This window comes from Selaginella moellendorffii, unplaced genomic scaffold (assembly GCF_000143415.4).
Source record: "Selaginella moellendorffii unplaced genomic scaffold, v1.0 SELMOscaffold_3, whole genome shotgun sequence".
NCBI lineage: Eukaryota > Viridiplantae > Streptophyta > Lycopodiopsida > Selaginellales > Selaginellaceae > Selaginella > Selaginella moellendorffii.
The window spans coordinates 1,488,540-1,506,598 of NW_003314264.1; the positions used below are offsets into that span (position 1 = coordinate 1,488,540).

The window sequence follows — 18,059 nt, forward strand, 5'->3', positions numbered from 1 at the left end:
GTTGTTCTCTTTGGTTGCTTACAATCCACCATGCTTCCCTGCAAATTCACGCCCTCGTGAACGGAAGCTAAGAGCTGCAGCTCTCCCGAGAGCCCCGCTCTCTTGACACCCTACCCCTCGGGTCGAGCCCAGCGGGAGCAAACTAGACCAGCCAGATGTCAATTAACATGTGGTGTGATTCCCCTAGCCAACCAACAGAGTCGGACCTGAGACCGCTCTGATACCAAATATAACCTCTTGAGTTTGGACTTCCCATGAGGTCACTCAGCCCAATACTATTCAAACTCAAGGACGCTTAATCCTAAGTATCCCAAAACCCTTAACTGATTGGAAAAGGGGGTGCACTCTTGTTCATGGGCCCTTTCCCTCTATATTTGAACCCCATGGACTGTCTTTCAAGTCGTTCTCTTTGGTTGCTTACATTCATTTAGTTAGCCATACTAATGTAATTGCCATGCAACTAGGATGGCAATATACTTTGTATATATTACCATTATTATTATTATTATTGCCCTAGAGTTTGAGCTATCATGCAAGCCTCTTCTTTGATTCATGTTGTGTGCCCAAGGATTGTAGGTTCATGTTTATATATACTTGAACACTTGCAATAACTAGTGATAGAAGCTACCTATGAATGGTTGTCTCTTTGAATGATAAGAACAAACATTATTAATGGCTCGGTTAGTAAAGGGCTAACAGTGACAAGGTGGTAGTGGTCAATGGATAGACCTTCACATGAGGACAATGAGGCCATAAAAATGTTATGCTGTCATGAGGTGGAGTTGTGGTTTTTTAGGAGTTGAGGAGGGGTGGTGTGAAAAGAAAACCCTCAGGCAATAGCTTCAACCAGCAAATGCATAAGAAGCAAAGTAGGCATCATTGTTCAAGTGAACTCATAGCACTTGGCCTTTTGTTTCTTGTTCCCAAGCATTAATAATGTTAGGGAGAGTGCTTTTCAATGGAGGTAGTACTAGGAGATCAAGAGGATCTTTAGAATCTGGTATCTTCCTTGTGATTCATTATTTCTTATGTGCATGTGTCTAGATTAAAAAAGACAAAAATGAAACTAACTTAATACAATAAGTAAAGCAAACTTACCATCACTTCAACCACTTCCATGTATTTCTCAGTGTTAGATAACAAGCACTCGTAACTTCTTCCTCCAAGCCAAAACTAACTTTCCTCTTTTGCTATGGAACTCAAGGCACAACTTCCCAAAAACCATCACTATAAGTGCTAACATTTTTTATATATTATCAAGATTAAGAACATTTATCAATAATTAATCAGTCCCCATGAAAGATATTTGCCTTCTTGGACTTTCCAACAAAGTTTACAGTGTTTAAAATAAAACATACAAAGTTAAGGAAAGATTTTACTAGGATATTGAGAGAACCTAAAACTGGGATAAAGAACCAACGAGAGAAACCACTTAAATTCTCCACAACTTATTTTGATTTCTTATTATGTCAATCATATAAAAAATTGATTAAACCTTTGTGAAAAGATATTAATTCTAATATTAATTTATACTTTTTACATTTATTTTACCATAAGCTTCCATGGATTATTTATTCTATATCAGTGGAAAGCCCAGTGAACTCTTCTCTGTTAGCCTCATCCATGTTATTGTTTTTGTAGAAGACATCCCTCATCAAGCCTCTCTAGCTTGGAGACCCTTCTTCACAATCGCTAACACCTGCCCGACTTGCAAAGAAGTGTCATGTTTGGCGCACCAAGAAATTCCAGAAAGGAAGATGAAAAGATATCGGGCCTCCTTGGGCGCCCTGGGTACCAAGCGCTATCCGGTAGGTCACGGTGGGGTTGACCATACCGACTTAGCACTACTGGGTCACTGACGAGGGGGGCCAAGTGGTCAAGGGTCAGCGACCCCATTTACTAAGCAACCCGAGGGATGCAAGCGCCCTTTCAGGCTCTCCCGGATTAACCCTTCTTGCAACTCCATTTCTTTTATACCGCTGTTCCTCTACTGCGCCTTGGCTGGTGGGATAGGTTTTCAGCTTACATGGCACAACACCCGCATCTCCGGGATGTCTAGGATTGTCGGTTGTCAACCTGGCAGTTTGCACCGACATTTCGACAACCTATTCATTTCGATGGATTTTCCACCCAGAAGAATCATCCACAAGCCCGGCTGTGGATGGATTGCTCCAGCTGACTCGCCCCATTGCGTCAACCATGATGCTCGATCCTGGGAGAGATCCCAAAGTCTGCGATCATGGACAAAAATCTCGGCAACACTGCTCGAGCTGGCTCGCTGCTGCTGCTAGAATTGTTGTGAAGATGGTCTCGTCTGGCTTGAAAGCCAGAAAGATGCATCTCTCAAAAGAGATCCAGTGCCTCGCTCACGCGTCCGTTCTGGACATAGGCCGCGATGATCGAGCTCCAGGCCTCCTGCTTCTTTTCAAATCGCTCAAAGGCTGTTCTCAAGGATTGGGCTGTGATGAGAGCCACTGAGTTGCGATCCGGCATTGTCTCGTAGATGTCCCTGGCACTGGCAAGCTGGCCTTCCCGCGCATAAGCTTGCATCATCACAGTGGACGTCACAGCGTTTATCTCTGGCATTTCGACGAAGATTTTCACTGCTTCCCCGGATAATCTGCAGCTGACCAGTGAGGACAAGAGAGTGTTGTAAGACACCAGGTTGGGGCCGGGCATTTTTTCAAAGAAATCTTTGCAGTGGTGGACGTCGGGTGCGTAGCAAGCGAGCATGGTGTTCCAGGAGACCATGTCCAGGCACGCCAAAGCATCAAAAACTGCTCGAGCTTTGTCGATCTTGGAGTGATCAGCGCAACTGGGATCGTCGAGTGTGGTTTCTCGCATGATCTTGTACATGCCCAAACCATACGCTCCAGGTGATTGAGCTTCGCTCTGGCACGACACAATATTGGGAGCAGGCATTGCGTCAAAGGGATCTTTCGCCATGGAGAAATCCCCAGCCTGGGCAAATGCCGAGATTATAGCGTTCTATTCTTGTGCCGACGCTCTGGAACACAGTCATAGCCTTGCCCGTGTTTCCACTGAGAGCGTAGCAAGGAATCATAGGCGTTCACGTCTACTCGTCGTGAGCAGGCGTGATTTGAAAGAGCTCTATGGCTTTTCCGTAATGCCCGGTCTAGGCATATGCGCACATCATGGAGTTCCACGACACCACGTTCCTCATGGGCCTATTCTCGAACATACATTGCGCGAGATCCAAACGCCGTTCTCGGCGTAGGCATTCATCATAGCCGTCCATGTGACCACGTCCTTTAAAGACCCGGCGAGCGTCGTCCAGGTGCCCCCTCTGGGCATACGCCCGGAGGAGGATATTCCGGAGAAGGAATTGGGATCTTTGATGCCAGCGAAGACGGAGAGGGCGTGCTCGAGGCTGCCACAGAGCGCATAGGAGATTGGCGAGGTACCGATGGTCGCGGCATTGCGCGCACATTGGCAATCCTGCGAGGAAAATCTTCTACTTGCTGCTCGTTTGCGCGAGAAGGAAGAGAGGAGGAATGGATCATCCATCCAAAGTCGCCAATTCCCTCCCGGGGATTGTTCTCCAGCGCTGAGATCAAGGTTCTCAGGCAGCGGATCCATGCCCAAATATGAAGAAATGCTCGCGGCTTACAAACACCGCGTGTAGCTCAAGCAAACCAGAGCGTTGATATTTATCTTTGGATAGAAGTTTTGGATCATCTTTTCTCTCTTGTTATGACGTGGTTTCTTCCATCTCCACCGAAGAGATTCTTCTCTGGACGAATTCGTTCTCCACCCTCGACTCTGCCAGGCCGCAGCGGAGCTCCTGGGATCAAACAGAGTCGATCGATAAGCTTTTCGTTTTCCTTCTTCTAAGATAAGAACTTCGTCTCTAGATTCGTAGTCTCTTCATCAAGCTTTCAGTGTCACCAAACTGGCACTCTGATCTCAACAAAATCCTTCCTCGCGTTTTGGATTCCACTCCATTCACTGTCACAAACAGACTCCACGCTCCACTTTGCGTTTGCTCTGCCGTATTGGTAATCAAACCGAGGGATGGACAACTTGGAGCGAAGGGGATACTCAATCGAAACTGAGAACTCGCTGCTGGAGACGCGTAAGTAGTTTTTCTTCTCTTGACTTCCATGAGTTTGTATCGTTGTGAATCCAGGACTCTCCACCATGGCTGGGCCTTGCACTTTGCGCCCGAGCAACCGGCTAGTGGCTCGTCCTCTCGTCTTGCATGGACAGTGAGCTACTTTCGCGACGGAGCGCGCTTGCTGAGCACAAAACACGCAAGGTCTTTGGTTTTTGTTTGCGGTGTTTGTTTTCATCTCAAGATCACGCTCACGCAGGAGGAAAGTCCAGGATGAAGACTTCGGAGGCTGGTTCAAGGACGTAAATTCACAGTGGAAGAAAAACTATGGAAAATTCCTTTCCTTGTCTCGAGTAAATATGGCCAAAGACAAACACTCAACTTGATGCAGCATGGGGACTCTCCATTTACAATGAGAAGCCGTGAGCACATGAAGAAAGTAAATTCCTAGTACCGCCAATCACTTTGACAGAAGTGTGGAACCATACGAAAAATCAATAAACAAAGGATGATCAGAACTTACAAATGATCCATACTGAGTATTTTTTTATGTCTGTAAAAATCCCAGTTGGTCTGGATGTCCAACCGTGGGGACTTAAAGCCGACCCAAGGAAAATCCAGTCAGAAGCATAGGCCACGATACAGCTGCTTACACAAAACAAAATACAACCAACAATGGTGGCTTGCTTTACCAGCGTAACACTTGATCATCCTGAAGCGTACCTTTTGCTCAAAACCATAACACCTACGATGACTGTGGCTGCAATCAAACCAGGAAAAGGGGGCGATCCAGAAACGAAATGAGTTTTGATTCAATAGGTAAGTTAAGAAAAATCACAGTCCAAATTCATTCAGGCCAAATCGTTCAAGCGCTTTGATCTAGTGTTTGTTTTTCTTTATGAATTTCCCGGACTAGGGAAGTCCAATGTTCAAATTCTGGAATAAATGGCATATTATCAAAGAGCTCTTTTGCCTCCTCTAAGTTCCCAGCTCTTGCCAAGAGGTCTATCATGCAACCAAATTCTTGCCTCGTCCAGGCAGTACCATGGTTTGCGCAAATCGACTGGAAGTAGCGTCGACCGGCCATAACATCGCCCGAGTGGCTACAGGCGTTCAAGACACTTATCATCAGCACCTCATTTGAATCTAAGCCATTCACACACATGCTCCAAAAGGTGCCAAGGGCATCTCCAATAGATTCTCCAGATTTGGCTTGGAAAGCTGAATTCTGCACGATGGGACTGTCCTGTTCCAGAGATCTTTCTGAGTTTTTCGTGGCTCTTGATGAGAATCCGGCCTGCCTGAGAGATGTTAGCAAGACTGTCGTGGAGAAAGAATCGTGGTGCTTATGGTGGAAGAGCTTGAGAGCTTCGTGCTGGTGGTTATTATCAGCGAGTGCTACTGCAAGTGTTGTCAATGAAACAAGATCATGCTCAGGCATTCTATAGTTGAAAAACTCCTTTGCAAATGCTAGATCTTTGTTTTGCACAAGTGCTTCCAGCATTACGTTAAGCGAGACAAGGTTACGGCTAAGCATTGTGTTAAATGTGGTCTCAGCTTCCAAAAACTGCCCGTTCCGGGCGTACAGTGCAACGAGAGCTGTTGCCGAGAAGAGGTCATGGTGCGGCAATTTTGCTAAGATAGAGCTTAGAAAACTAGAATCAAAGTCGGTTTTACTAGCAGAAAGCAAGGTAGAAAAAGACATGGGAGTAATTTCAGGAATGTAATAAAGTAGATCATTACAACGATCCATATGCCCGGTTCCGGCGTAAACTGCAAGCATAGCGTTCCACGAGACAGAATCTTTCTCGCACAGTTTTGAGAACAAGTTTTCAGCTTCGTCAACTTTTGAGTTTCTCACATAAACATAAAGCATTGCATTTGATGATATTACATCGTGATACGGCATACCATCGAAAACGTCTTTCGCTACATCAACTCCGCCACTTTGGGCATATGCTGCAAGGAACAATGTTGTCGACGGGATATCATGCTCCGGCATGGACTCATATATTCTTCTGGCTATCGCCCTGGATTCATCTTCCTGGAGGTGGAAAGAAAGGAGGAGCGTCCAAGTGATGATATCATGGAGCTCCATCCAGTCAAAAAACGATTTTGGGACAAAAGAATGCCCGAGAGAGGCAAATTGCTTGACCACAGAGTTACCAGATACAAGATCATACTCTGGAAATCCCTTTAAGAAATCAATCACACTTTGAAAATCTCTGGATTGCGCAATTGCGTCCAGTATTGAGTTCCACGAGAAGAGATTTCTAGCAGGCATCCCGTCAAAGATTAGTGCCGCATTTTCCAGATACCCTGATTGGGCATATGCAGAAACAAATATCGTCCATGAAACCAGACTTTTCTCTCGCATTGAATAAAACATCACGGAAAGAGCCTCCAGATTTTTCTGCCGAGCGTACATCCCTAGCATCAGATTGAAGGAGACGAGATTCCAGCCGGGCATTCGATCAAAGAAATCAATAGCCTCACTAAATTGCCCGTGCCTAGCAAATGCCGTAAGCATCGCGTTCCAGGAGACAATGTTCTTGGCGGGCATCGTATCGAAAACGCTCTTGGCATTGGCCAGGCTCCCATCTTTGGCAAGCGCGCTGATCAACTTGTTGTGCCGGGAGACGATATCATCGAAAGAGTTGTGACACAAGAACTCGAAGTTCCTTACCGCTACTGTCATAGATTAAGGTTGCTAGACTTATCCAAATCCTTGCATCTTCTTTACATATTGTGCCTCTTATCGACGATCGATCGATAAACCTTTAATAAGTTACTATACTTTTATAATACATTACCAAAGATTAGTTTCCCTAACAAAGATTGTATCAAAGAAATGAACAACTTCATTAAATTAGCATCTGCGTTCTATAAGTTGGTGATCGAATACGGGTCTTATCTTTGGCAATCAATTTATTCTTAGTTGTGACACAAGAACTCGAAATTCCTTAATCTGGTCTTCTTGTGATCGTCCCAAGCAAAAAAAATCTTGGTAGAGCACTCAAGGATGGCACTTATTTCAAGTTTCATAGACCATGGAGAGCTCGAGAAGGCGCGACGATGGGATGCGAAAGGTGGACACGGCCGAGCGGCAGGAGCTATGGAGGAAGCGATAGATCTTGTTCACGACCATCCTCTTAAACCAGCTGCGGCTGCCCGTGTGGAGAATGCTGTGACCCACGACGTGAACAGCGCCCCTCCGCCTCGCAACATCCAGCTCCACCATCTCCATCTCAGCCGCGCACTCCATCACGCAATGCGCCGCCGCCGCCTCACCGCTGCTCCTCCCCTCCAGCTCCTTGGACTTCTCCTCGTACTCCGATCGAATGAGGTCCACCAAGCTGGCGATCACTTGATCCACGAACTCCTCTTTCACCATGTCGACGTGATCCAGGTAGCCGTAGCGAGCAACGCAGCGGTAGAGTCCCTTGACGCCACTGCCACGCGCGACGAACAGCCTCTCGCTCTCCAGCACCGTCTTGACGGGCACCACCCGGATGGTGAGGAAGATGACCACCTCGTGCAAGGATCCCACCGCTCGCATGTAGTGTCCCATGAGCGGAGGGAGGCCTCCGCCGTGGATGAGGTTGCTGTAGAAGAGGCAGAGGCCGGGAACTCGTGTGACTTCCAAGCTCGAGCACAAGTTCTTGAAGTCGTGCGAGCTGATCCTGTTCTTGGCCTCGAACTCGTACTTCATGCGCCTGCCGTAGTTCCAGCTGAGGCTCACCACCACGAAGAAGGACGAGATGGCGAAGGGAACCCAGCCTCCCTTGGCCAGCTTCTCCGCAGTGGATGACAGGTAGATCACCTCGACTGCCCCGAAAACGATCAAGAAGAGGATGATCCACAGCACCGATGTTGTCCACACGACGAGCATGACCACGGCTACGAGTGCGGTCGTGATGAGCATCACCCAGATCACGGCAACTCCTGTGAAGAAAACATATTAGAACTCCGAGGAGAAATGAAAGCTTTGTTACCGTATGCGTTTCCAATCCCATCACTGTCCTGGAAGCCGATCACGACTGCCAAGCAAAGTCCCAGCAGCAGATAGTTCACTTCGGGGGAGTAGATCTGACCCTCTTGGCTGGCTGAAGTATGGACCAGCTTGATCCTCGGAAAGCAGCCGAAAGACACCGACTGCTTGAGAACGGAGAATGTCGCTGTGATAAGCGCCTGGCTAGCAACTATCGCTGCCAGAGTCGCGACTACAAAGACAGGCCAGAACACCGGACTGGGAACTGACTTAAAGAAAGCGTCGATGCGATGTTCTGGGTGTTTGATCAGAAAGGCCGTCTCTCCAGCGTATGTGATGATAAGAGAGGGGTATACGACGGCTATGAAGGCGATCTGTCCAAGGAAAGTGTGTCTAAGCATGAATTCGATATCTCATTCTTGCACCTACTTGAATGGCTTTTATGTTGAAGTGGCCCAAGTCGGCAAACATCGCTTCGGCTCCTAGAGAAGTAGGAAGTTACGCTTGGAAACTAAAGACTCACGTAAGCAAACAACGAACCTGTGATACAGAGGACTATTGAATTGAGCATCTCCCATCCATGCCTCTTGTTTCTGACAAAAAAGCGGATGGCATAGTGCGGAGACAAGGCCTTTAGAACCGTCGGGTAGTAATTCATGATGTTGTAGATGCCTATGACAGTCGTAGAAGCGAACCACGTAGCCATGATCGGCGAGAAGATACAACTCACTCTATGCGTGCCAATGCTTTGCAAGAGAAATAGTGCCGAGATAATCACACAGGAGATGGCGATCACCACCGCTGCATGCACTGTTTAGCGACAAGAAAACAAGAAGACGCTCACATCTATATACTTTGGCTGATTGCGGGGACTTGAGAGCGAAGTCCACCAATAGATGAAAGAACTGCAAAGAAAAAGGAGAGCATCTCACAGTTTCTGGAAAGAAAACTTGTGTACCTGAGATTGCTGGAGTCAAAACACCATCTCCTATGACCATGCAAGTTCCAAAAGTCACGCAAACGAGCAAAATCTTCTGGGCAATCTCGCTCTTCTCCAGGACCATCTTTGCTCTCGTGTGCACCCTGACACGCTCGGCATCTCCGAAATACGAGAACTCGGAGTCCGACTCCAGCCTTCCATAGTGTTTTCCAGCATGCCGTCCAACGTTTGCGTGGCGGCACAGCAAAGAATAGAGCGCAAAAGTTCCACCTAGAACAAAGAGCGTGTGAAGTTCTTACTTTCTAACATCTCGGAAGAAGTGGAGAGCGTACCTTCGCCATGATCATTGGCATGGAGCACGATGAGCACGTACTTGACAACACCGATGAGCGTGAGCGTCCAAAAGATGACGCTCAAAACCCCGAGGTACTCTCGCTCATTTCGCGAATCTATCTGCGCTGTGGGATACACGTAGAGCGGAGACGTCCCCAAGTCGCCATAGACCACACCGAGGGTCTGATAAGCCAGCCATAGTGTCTCCCGGCAGCCAAAAATCTGAGCAAAAAAGAGAAGAAACCACGCGAGAAATCGCCTAACAGAAGAAAGAATCACTCTCCTTACCTCTTGATCCTTGTAGAAGGAGTTAATCCGAGAGCTGAAAGACCTTGAAGTCCTGGAGAGAGACCTCCTGATATCCGCCTTCGAGGAGAGACGCAGCGGCAGCGGGGGCGGCGACGGCTGGCCTGGATCGTCAAGAACTTGCACGCATTCCTCGAAATCCACGGCGCGAGCAGCAGCTCGCGCGCCTTGATCTCGATCGGGCGACGATTGGCAAGGATGGGCATTTCCCTCCATTTCGCGATCGAGATAAAGAATTAGGGTTCTTGGTGGCCCCTTTATTTATTAAAGGAAGGCCCGACAAACGTTAGTAAGCGTTGACTCACGAGTTTAAAGTGCTTGTCTCATACCACTGAAAACTCGCTTTTTCCATTTGACAAGTATCATAGATTACATTTTTTGTCAACTCCTAGTTGACTAAAACTTCGAAGAAATCGTCCATCACGAGGTTACAGAGTTTGAAGAGTATAGGCTCGAAAGGAGGAGCGATCAATCTCTTGATAAATAGATAGATTCTTAGAGCGCTTACACTATGTCCAGTATTTCCTCGTCGCTGGATTTTTGCGTTCCGTTTAGAATCGTGTATTTCGCTGTGCCAATCTCGATTCCGGACTGGTCTTGCCTGTCTTTCTTCTGAATGTGAGCTTCGTACCTGGAAAAAAAAAACGAAAAAATCGAAGATGGAACCGAGCGAGCACAAGAAAGACTTACTTGAACCAGTTGTAGAGAGCTACTCCCACAACAATAACGAAGAAGCCGATCCCTTTGAGCAATGTAAACTCGTCTTGGAAGCAGATGATCGCGGCCTTGAAAGGCAAGATGTGAGCAGTGAATTAGTTTCTAGACGAAATGACGCCGGCTTACCACGACGGTGACGACCTCTTTCACCACGCCTGCGACAGTCATTGTGACAGCACTTGTTTTGATGATTAGGAGATACTCTGCAATCACCTGAATCGAGAGGAGAGTTAGATTTTAAAAAGGACACAAGAGAGGTACCATAAAGAACGCAAGAGTTCCACCAAGTAGCATCAGCATTGTGCTTTCCATGACCCGAGAACGCGAATCAAACCATGACGTTTCAGCGAGCTCGTGCCAGGGTTCTAGAATGAGTGAGAAGATAGCAGTGATCAGTGCCATTATAGGCGTGAATTGGCTCATTGCCGCTAAAGGATTGCTCAGACCGTATTCTTCTTTCTGCAGTTAAAAAAAACAACGAGTTTCAGAAAGTAAAGAACAACAAACAAAAGTTGTGCTCCAGACCTGTAGAAGAAGCTGGGTGACGACCCACCGAAATCCAGAACTTAATGCAGCTAACATGACTAATACAAATCCCGCAAAAATAAAGTGTGTTTCTTGCGCAACTGAAAAAAAGGGGTCAAAACAGAAAAACCAAAACGAGGAGCACAAAACTCACCAGTTAATAGTACACCGCAAGAGATAATAAATATGATCCCAAAAAGCTTGAAGCTGGGAGTCTCTAATCTGCCACAAGAAAACATGAGCACGACAACCATGCAACCGGCAACGCTTACTTAAATATGAAAGCAAACAACAAAAGAAACACCGGCGTCGCGGATTTGCACTGGAAAAAGAATGTTAGCACGTTTGTGAAAAAAAGAAAAAGTAAAATTAAAAAATAAAAAATTCCACTCACCATTGTCGCGAACGTAACCGGGATGAAGACGAGGGACGCATTCGTGAGATCCACATCTAGCGCAGTAGCCACGCCGGTAGGAACCACTGTGAACCAAAAAAAGAAACGAAAAAAAAGGAGTAAACTTTAATGGTTTTGGAATACGAGCGAGCTCACATTACCCCTCACGAAGTAGTCCTTCCATGACATGGAGACGGTCGTCGCCGTCGAAGGAAAGCAACATCGTAGCAAAAGCGACGATACGATGGCTTGCATAGAGAAGTGTATCGTGTTCATGAGCAGCGGAGCTGGGAACTTGCCATATTTTTTTCCCAGCAGCAACTTATTGTACCTGGAATGAAGATCGCAAACCATGAGAAGAAAGTGGTAGCAAGATCTTCCAAAGAACAAGAAAGAAAAAACTATGCAAAGAACACGAAAAAAAAAAAACCCAAGGAGAGGGTGGAAAACTTACAGTGTGAGGCAAGTGCTAAACGTATACCACAGGAGCACGTAAAACAGCGTCTGGAGAACAGTTCTTATCAGCGACGCGGTATCACTGCCATCCCCGGAAGATCGAATTTCGTCCAGGAGCTTCTCAAAGTCGGTCTTCTTGGCAGTGGATTCGCAATCACTGGCAACATCACTCCCCCCAAAATCCCTCTCAAATCCATCCACTTTGAGCGCCACAACATCCGGAGCTCCCGCCTCGTAGTGGCTCGATCTCCTCTGGAAGAGCTCGTGCTGGCTGAAATCGTCTACGCTAGCAAAGGTGAATGCCGCATCCACAGTGGAATCGCAGGCGCTAGATCTACTGGACGACGAATCATCGTCCTCCCCCCTGGCGCCTGCTCCACAGGCGCTAGCAATCCCATTGGAAAAAGAGAGTACCCTGTCCATTCGACAGCCGGCGCCTAGCGGCAGCTCCTCGAAGCCCTGGAGCTTGAGCGATTCGCCCAAAGGATTGTCGATCCCCATCTTCCCCCCGGCCCGATCACGCCCTTTTCTTGGGCGACCTAACCCTCTGTTTTAAGTGCCAATCTAACCTTTTGAAATGATTGAGATTTAGGGTTCTTGGGAAGAGAGAATGTGGGCGGGATCGAATTGCGATGTCGCGCTGTGCCAGGGCGCAAATTTCTTGAGCTCCAAGACACCCCGCAGCAGCGGCAGCGGTAGCGGCGGCTCTGGTGCGGTCTCCAAGAGCGTGCGCCGGCTGATTCTCTTGCGGCACGCTCACAGCTCTTGGGCCAATCGATCGCTCAAAGGTAGGGTAATCGCTCGCCCTCGTCTCGTCTCTGGCTGAAAATCGAGATGGAATTGGCTCGTTCAAGATCACGAGAGGCCTCTCAGCGGCCGTGGGCGGCAGCAAGCAGCCAGCATCGCGGCCAAGCTCCGGGAATTAGGCTGGCTTCCCGAGCTCGTTCTGTGCAGGTATTTCTCTCTTCTTTTCCTTCTAGGCGATTGATTGATTGATCGAAGAGATGATAGAACGATTATATTGATCGACACATCTAAGGAAAAAAATCTTTTTTCTTATCGCAGTGACTCAACGAGGACTCGAGAGACTCTGGAGATTATCAAGAGACACACTGTTGAGTTGCTCCAGGTCGAGACCCATTTTCTAACGACTTACTATTCAGTTGCAGCCATGGACGGCCACACTGCGCAGCATATAAGAGAAACCATTTGCAAATTCGCCAAGGATGACATAGCCACAATCCTGTAAGATCTTCAAACGCTCGTCTCCCAAAGTTTAGTCATCTTGTTTTCCTTTTGGAGAAACTTTCAGGTGTATGGGACATAACAGGGGATGGGAAGAAGCGGCCAGTATCCTCTGTGGCCGACCGCTGGAGCTCAAGACCTCCAATGCGGCTCTCCTCGAAGCACACGGTTGTTCGTGGCAAGAGGTTTGTTTTGTCTAAAGTTTTCTCTCCTTTCGCTCATTCGAGCAAAGCTCTTGTCCAGACTTTTGCTAGCGCCGGCGCTGGCGGATGGAAGCTCAGAGAGATTTTGCAGCCAGCAGCGGTCTCGGAGTCAAGTAAGCTTGACATAGATTTATTGACATGAGAGAAAGATCCCGGAGAGCGAGAGAGAGATAGACGATTGTAAATTCGTCACCGATAGGAAAAAATCGGAGACTACCTACTCATTTGAGCTGTTACCATGAAAATCTAAGCGAAGAACTACAGGTTTTTCTTGACAAAAGAAGAAAGCTGAAAACCAAAGAAGCTCCAGAGTTCTTCCACTGAAAAGAAACGAGCACAAGAGACTTTAGCTTGAAGGAAAGCAAGGATTTGCGAACCTTGTTTGATCTGGAGCTGGAGAGCAGCTAAAACGCGGTCACTTCTTCTTTGCTCCTCCACCTTTGCCGGGAGTGGCGCCTTTGCCTTGATTCGATGCCCCGGCGCTCTTGCGCAGGTTTTTGATCTTGCGAGTGCACGCAAACTCGCCAAACTTGTGACCCACCATGTCCTCGGTGATCTTCACTCCCAGAAACGTCTTACCATTGTGGATCTGGACCATGAAGCCCACGAAGTCCGTCAGGATTGTGGACCTCCGCGAGTAAATCTTTGCTCCGTCCACGATGGCCTTGACTGCCTCGTCCACGAACGGACCCTTCCATTTGGACCTCGGTGACATTCTCTCCTCGTCAAGAACCCTACACAGTGAAGGAGAGAAATTAAACAAAAATCCAAACTTTAGCTCATCAACATACCTTGAGGAATTTTTTTCACCGGGGGACTTCGAATCTCTTCTTGCTTCTCCGCTTGTCTGGAACGAGAGTTTCTCATCGAATGCCAGGATTTTTTTCATATACAGAAGACTGACCTCGGAGAAGCTGGTTGTTGGCTGCCTCGTCTTTCGAGGGTCTCTTCTTGCTGCAAGCTTTCATGAATAGCTTCACGGTTTTCTCGTTCTTGAAGCCCCTGTGATGGAGATGAATGCGAGTCACTCAAACGAAGCGAAAAGATGAAGCTATTACCAGTCTTTTGCTATCTCAGACATGTAGTCCTTTTTCTTCTGCTGCTCCGTCTCAGTAGCATTGCAAGCTGGAGGGTGATCTTGGTGGTTTTCGTGTTGCTGTGGAGGAATAGCAACCTGAAAGAAAAAACGAAAACACAAAGAAATCCATGAGGAACTTTAAATGATTGTTCCACCTGGTCCTCTACGCTGTCCGAGAATGTTGGCGTTGTTTGATGTACTGGAGTAAGTTCTTCCGCGTCGATTGGTGTTGTTCCTGAGCTTTCAAAGTCTAGATCTATCACCATAGCTGCAGGGGCTGCTGCACAAACGGGAGTCTTCGCATTCGCTTCCCAGACCTGTGACTTTTTCTCCTGTTCCTCTTTAGCGGGATACGATACTAAGTTTGCCTCATCCTGAACAGAGGAACAACAAGAATTAAGACTTGATCAGATCCAATGAAAACCATCACCTGATCATAAGTGCGAGTGTCCTCCATGGCAAAGAGAATGCAGTCGATGCATTCGTAATCGATGTCGTCGTCGTCAACGTACTTGATCTTTGCAAGAGCTTTGTTGAACCGGATCCTGACGTCGTAGCCCCTCCACAGCGCCTGTACCTTTGTCGCGGACTCACGCTGTACACTCTTCAAGGTTCTAAGTCCCGGCAAAAGTTGAAGACGTCGAACTCTCGAGCCTCTCCACAGTGCTTGTAGCCGGCATACTGATTCATGTTTTTTGTTCTCCCGGAGCTGACGATACTGCTTTCTGCAGATATGGCCTCTCACAAGCGCTTGGATCTTTGCAGCCTTCACCCAAGGACAAAACACACTTCGTCAGCTGACAGTAAAAAGCAAAGAGAGAACAAGAAGCAATCACAAAAGCAAAACAAAGAAACAACTGAGCTTAGACGTGTCTACGACCGCTGGCGACTTGATCGAATTCAAATCGCGAGGAACGAACTCCTTTACCGGATAGAAGTAAATACCTGTAGTTTGAAGTTGTCTATCCAGATATTACGGCCAGTGACAAGAGAACAGCTCTCCGCTTCTTCCTCCCATTCTTCTTCAGAGTACAAGTCTGTTTCTTCGGGGTCAAGGAGCTGTTCTTCCCAAGATTCCACTTCATCTTCCTCCCATCCTTGTTCCGAGTAAGTCTCAACCTCTTCTGCGTTGTTTACGTGAGTGCCAAGACTTAGAGTTTCCTCTTCTCGATGCTCGACATGAGATGAAGTTATAGCAGTCCGTCCAGTGTCTAGCTCTTGATGCTCGGCTGCGCTATTGCTAGAGCTGTCCAGTGAAATTTCTTGATTTTTGGCTGCATGCGTTAAAGATGATGTTCCAGCTCCATCTTGTGATCTTCGAGATTCTGAGTCTTTAAGCAACTTGTCTCGAGTTTCTGCTTCTTGATACTCGGCTGCCTGCGTACAAGATGGTCTTTCAGCGGCCTCATGCAACCTTTGAGTTCCATTTCCTTGACCACCGCACGGCGTGTCAGTTTCATCTTGAGAACTACCATCAATCTCGGAGCCAACTATATCCTTGTGACTCGGGACAAGTAGAAGCTTCTCTTCAGAACTAGCTTCCTCGTCGACCTGTTCTAAGCAGCAACTCTTTTTCGTCTCAAACGTCTCCCAGCTTTTTCTCACTTGATCGAGTTGGACTTCCTCATTTAGCCTGAGCGAGCCTTCGATCATTTTCGAGTTGCCACCCAAGTTTTCAAGCACACGGCCCCGAAGATCTAGCTTGAAAGCTGCCACTACTTTGCCGTTTATAATGATCGACGTTGCTCCCTGGTTTTCCAGCACGCTTTGTCGAGCATGATGAACCAAGGCTAGCTGCGCTCCAACCTGTTTTGCTTCCTTCCCCAAGCCTTTCCATTTGTGAGTAAGTGGGACGCTGCTTCCAGCCATACTGACGGAAAGCTTAAGAACCTTTCCTATTAGCCGAGAAACTCTCTTCTGCACAATAGCAGCTCTCTGTTCCTTGGTTGCAAGATTCTCGCAGCTCGGGCCAAGCTTTTGTGATAGAAGTTTGCCAACGTCGTAACCGCTGTTTACTTCACATACTAAAACCCGATGCATGTTTTCCACTACTTTCTGTAAGCCGGCAGGAAACTGAGAGACCACCGAGCCAATCCCGAACCTTTCTATGTTTCTTATGCAATCCTGGAAGATGCTGCATAAGTCGTCTCGAGAAGCCCGTGAAAAATAGTCGTCTATGCTCTCAGGCAAGCAAGCAAGCGCAAGATCCTCAGAGATTGTCGGTTCAACTTTTAGTGTTTTCACCTCCTCCCTGGTAAGTTCCATCTTTCTGGATTCCTTAAGCATTTTTTCTTCCCCAAGAGCTGTAGTCTTGCTTTCATCTACCTTTAATGTCTCTTCAGTCTCACAACTGATCATCGCTTCTTCAACGGCTTTCGAAAAACCTTGATAGCCATGTAAAAATTTTCGCCAGACTCTTCCATCCTGCAGGGTGGAGACTAGCGTCAAGAGTTTGTAAACTGAAAAACATACCGGATGGGTAGTATGAACAAGATCAAGTAGATTCTTGTGTTCGGCTTCAGAAAGTTCCTCAATCAACCTGGGACGGTCAATGCATGAGAACCTCGATTGTTAAAAACAACATCTCACTTCAACGCCATTTCTCCTTCTTTTCCAATCTCTTCCAGTTTTTTTCGCTGCTCAATCTCCATTTCTTTCTGAGAGACAAACAAAAACGTAGTAAGGACTGTAAGAACGGAGGGAGATTCTTTCTACCTGGAGTGTTATTTTGTGTTCTTCGATGAAAGCCAGCTCCCTGGTCACATCTTCGTTCTTTTGCTGCCTGCAAGCTTCCTTTCCAATGCGCCTTTCGAGGTCGTTGATCTTGAATTCTTGCACCAAACTTCTACGTTGCTGTGCTAGAGAAAATACGGGGTCGTCGAGAAGCATTTCATCCGTCAAATCCTTCCCCTCATTCTCGGAAAACTTTACAGAATACTTCGTCCGTCTTTCGCATGTGTCAAGCAAAGCTTTCGCTCTCTCCAAGACACGGCTGCCGTCATCCCCCTTGGAGCACGCATAGCTTCCTATGTCGAATAAATTCACATTCGACTCTTCGTGAAGTGACTCTTCAAGATCCTTGAATTTTTTATCTCTGGCTTCCAGCCCTTTAAGAACCTGCTCAAACGGATCCTTGTTGGGTTGAGCATCAGAAAACTCAAGCCTCGTACCTGCATAGAAACACTGTTAAGAAAATCAGTGCAAAAAACTTCGATACTGGCATAGAAACTAATGGAAATACCTCATCTAAAGTTTTCCACACATCTAAATTTACCAAAGAACGCTCGTCATTCAAGAAGAGAAAAGGAAACAAAGAGCATTCCATTCACGGACACATAAAACGAAACTTTCATCTTAAAATGGCCAGGAAAGCGCTCGTAGCTCGAGAAAAACTCACTAAACTGCGCATACCACAGTGATCTTGAATGAAACAAGGAGAGCAATCGAAAAAACACCCGCAATCTACACTAGATTCTTATTTGCTTTGTTGAGCATTCCCTTCACGGACACACAAAACGAAAATTTCATCTCAGAATGACCAGGAAAGCTTTCTTAGCTCCAGAAAACTCACTAAACTTTCACATACGACACAGGGAACTAGTGATCTTGAATAGCTCCAGGAGAGGATCGAAACAAAGCGATCAATCAAGAGAAAGCACCCGCATTCTACACTAGAATCTTACTTGCTTCGTTGATCACGTCAAGCATAGCTAAATCCCTGTCCCATTCGTCGTCATCGTCGTCCTCCTCCATAGCTCCTGCCCTAAAAGCTTTGAAAAAGTGCCTACGTGGCGGT

The 18,059-nt window shown here is 47.0% G+C and overlaps 6 protein-coding genes across 7 annotated transcripts; 1 reads left to right on the forward strand and 5 right to left on the reverse strand.

Moving 5' to 3' along the window:
- Positions 1 to 2,105: 2,105 nt before the first annotated feature.
- On the reverse strand, positions 2,106 to 2,946 carry LOC112343923 (pentatricopeptide repeat-containing protein At4g02750-like). Its single transcript, XM_024668024.1, has 2 exons — positions 2,371 to 2,946; positions 2,106 to 2,231 (listed from the first exon to the last, which is right to left on the reverse strand). Exons 1-2 carry the CDS (start codon positions 2,944 to 2,946, stop codon positions 2,106 to 2,108), a joined length of 702 nt encoding a protein of 233 aa, XP_024523792.1.
- A 4,049-nt stretch (positions 2,947 to 6,995) lies between these two features.
- On the reverse strand, positions 6,996 to 9,861 carry LOC9655150 (probable potassium transporter 4). Its single transcript, XM_024668035.1, has 7 exons — positions 9,339 to 9,861; positions 9,025 to 9,276; positions 8,921 to 8,971; positions 8,607 to 8,867; positions 8,496 to 8,548; positions 8,071 to 8,440; positions 6,996 to 8,020 (listed from the first exon to the last, which is right to left on the reverse strand). The coding sequence occupies exons 1-7, from the start codon at positions 9,859 to 9,861 to the stop codon at positions 7,110 to 7,112; spliced, it is 2,421 nt and encodes an 806-aa protein (XP_024523803.1). The 3' UTR covers positions 6,996 to 7,109.
- Positions 9,862 to 9,971: 110 nt separating this feature from the next.
- Positions 9,972 to 12,281, reverse strand: LOC9655151 (probable sugar phosphate/phosphate translocator At1g06470). Its single transcript, XM_002963576.3, has 10 exons — positions 11,736 to 12,281; positions 11,443 to 11,612; positions 11,282 to 11,367; positions 11,160 to 11,209; positions 11,042 to 11,109; positions 10,888 to 10,988; positions 10,624 to 10,821; positions 10,489 to 10,575; positions 10,336 to 10,430; positions 9,972 to 10,276 (listed from the first exon to the last, which is right to left on the reverse strand). The coding sequence occupies exons 1-10, from the start codon at positions 12,236 to 12,238 to the stop codon at positions 10,150 to 10,152; spliced, it is 1,485 nt and encodes a 494-aa protein (XP_002963622.2). The 5' UTR covers positions 12,239 to 12,281; the 3' UTR covers positions 9,972 to 10,149.
- Positions 12,282 to 12,292: 11 nt separating this feature from the next.
- Positions 12,293 to 13,452, forward strand: LOC9655152 (uncharacterized protein At3g52155, chloroplastic). The gene is made up of 5 exons (XM_002963184.2): positions 12,293 to 12,525; positions 12,592 to 12,691; positions 12,803 to 12,982; positions 13,050 to 13,167; positions 13,226 to 13,452. The coding sequence occupies exons 1-5, from the start codon at positions 12,348 to 12,350 to the stop codon at positions 13,325 to 13,327; spliced, it is 678 nt and encodes a 225-aa protein (XP_002963230.2). The 5' UTR covers positions 12,293 to 12,347; the 3' UTR covers positions 13,328 to 13,452.
- A 148-nt stretch (positions 13,453 to 13,600) lies between these two features.
- On the reverse strand, positions 13,601 to 13,900 carry LOC9643441 (ribosomal protein S19, mitochondrial). The gene has a single exon (XM_002963577.1). The coding sequence runs from the start codon at positions 13,898 to 13,900 to the stop codon at positions 13,601 to 13,603; it is 300 nt and encodes a 99-aa protein (XP_002963623.1).
- Positions 13,833 to 18,026, reverse strand: LOC112344132. 2 transcript variants are annotated; one of them, XM_024668246.1, is made up of 12 exons: positions 17,947 to 17,991; positions 17,434 to 17,446; positions 16,979 to 17,380; positions 16,853 to 16,920; positions 16,736 to 16,802; positions 15,209 to 16,687; positions 14,694 to 15,029; positions 14,419 to 14,637; positions 14,244 to 14,359; positions 14,090 to 14,187; positions 13,977 to 14,032; positions 13,833 to 13,919 (listed from the first exon to the last, which is right to left on the reverse strand). In XM_024668246.1, exons 2-11 carry the CDS (start codon positions 17,437 to 17,439, stop codon positions 13,992 to 13,994), a joined length of 2,832 nt encoding a protein of 943 aa, XP_024524014.1. In that variant the 5' UTR covers positions 17,440 to 17,446; positions 17,947 to 17,991; the 3' UTR covers positions 13,833 to 13,919; positions 13,977 to 13,991. The 2 variants fall into 2 exon arrangements, with proteins under 2 accessions (XP_024524014.1, XP_024524013.1); XM_024668245.1 differs by lacking the exon at positions 17,434 to 17,446 and having other exon boundaries at positions 16,979 to 17,433; positions 17,947 to 18,026.
- Positions 18,027 to 18,059: the final 33 nt, after the last annotated feature.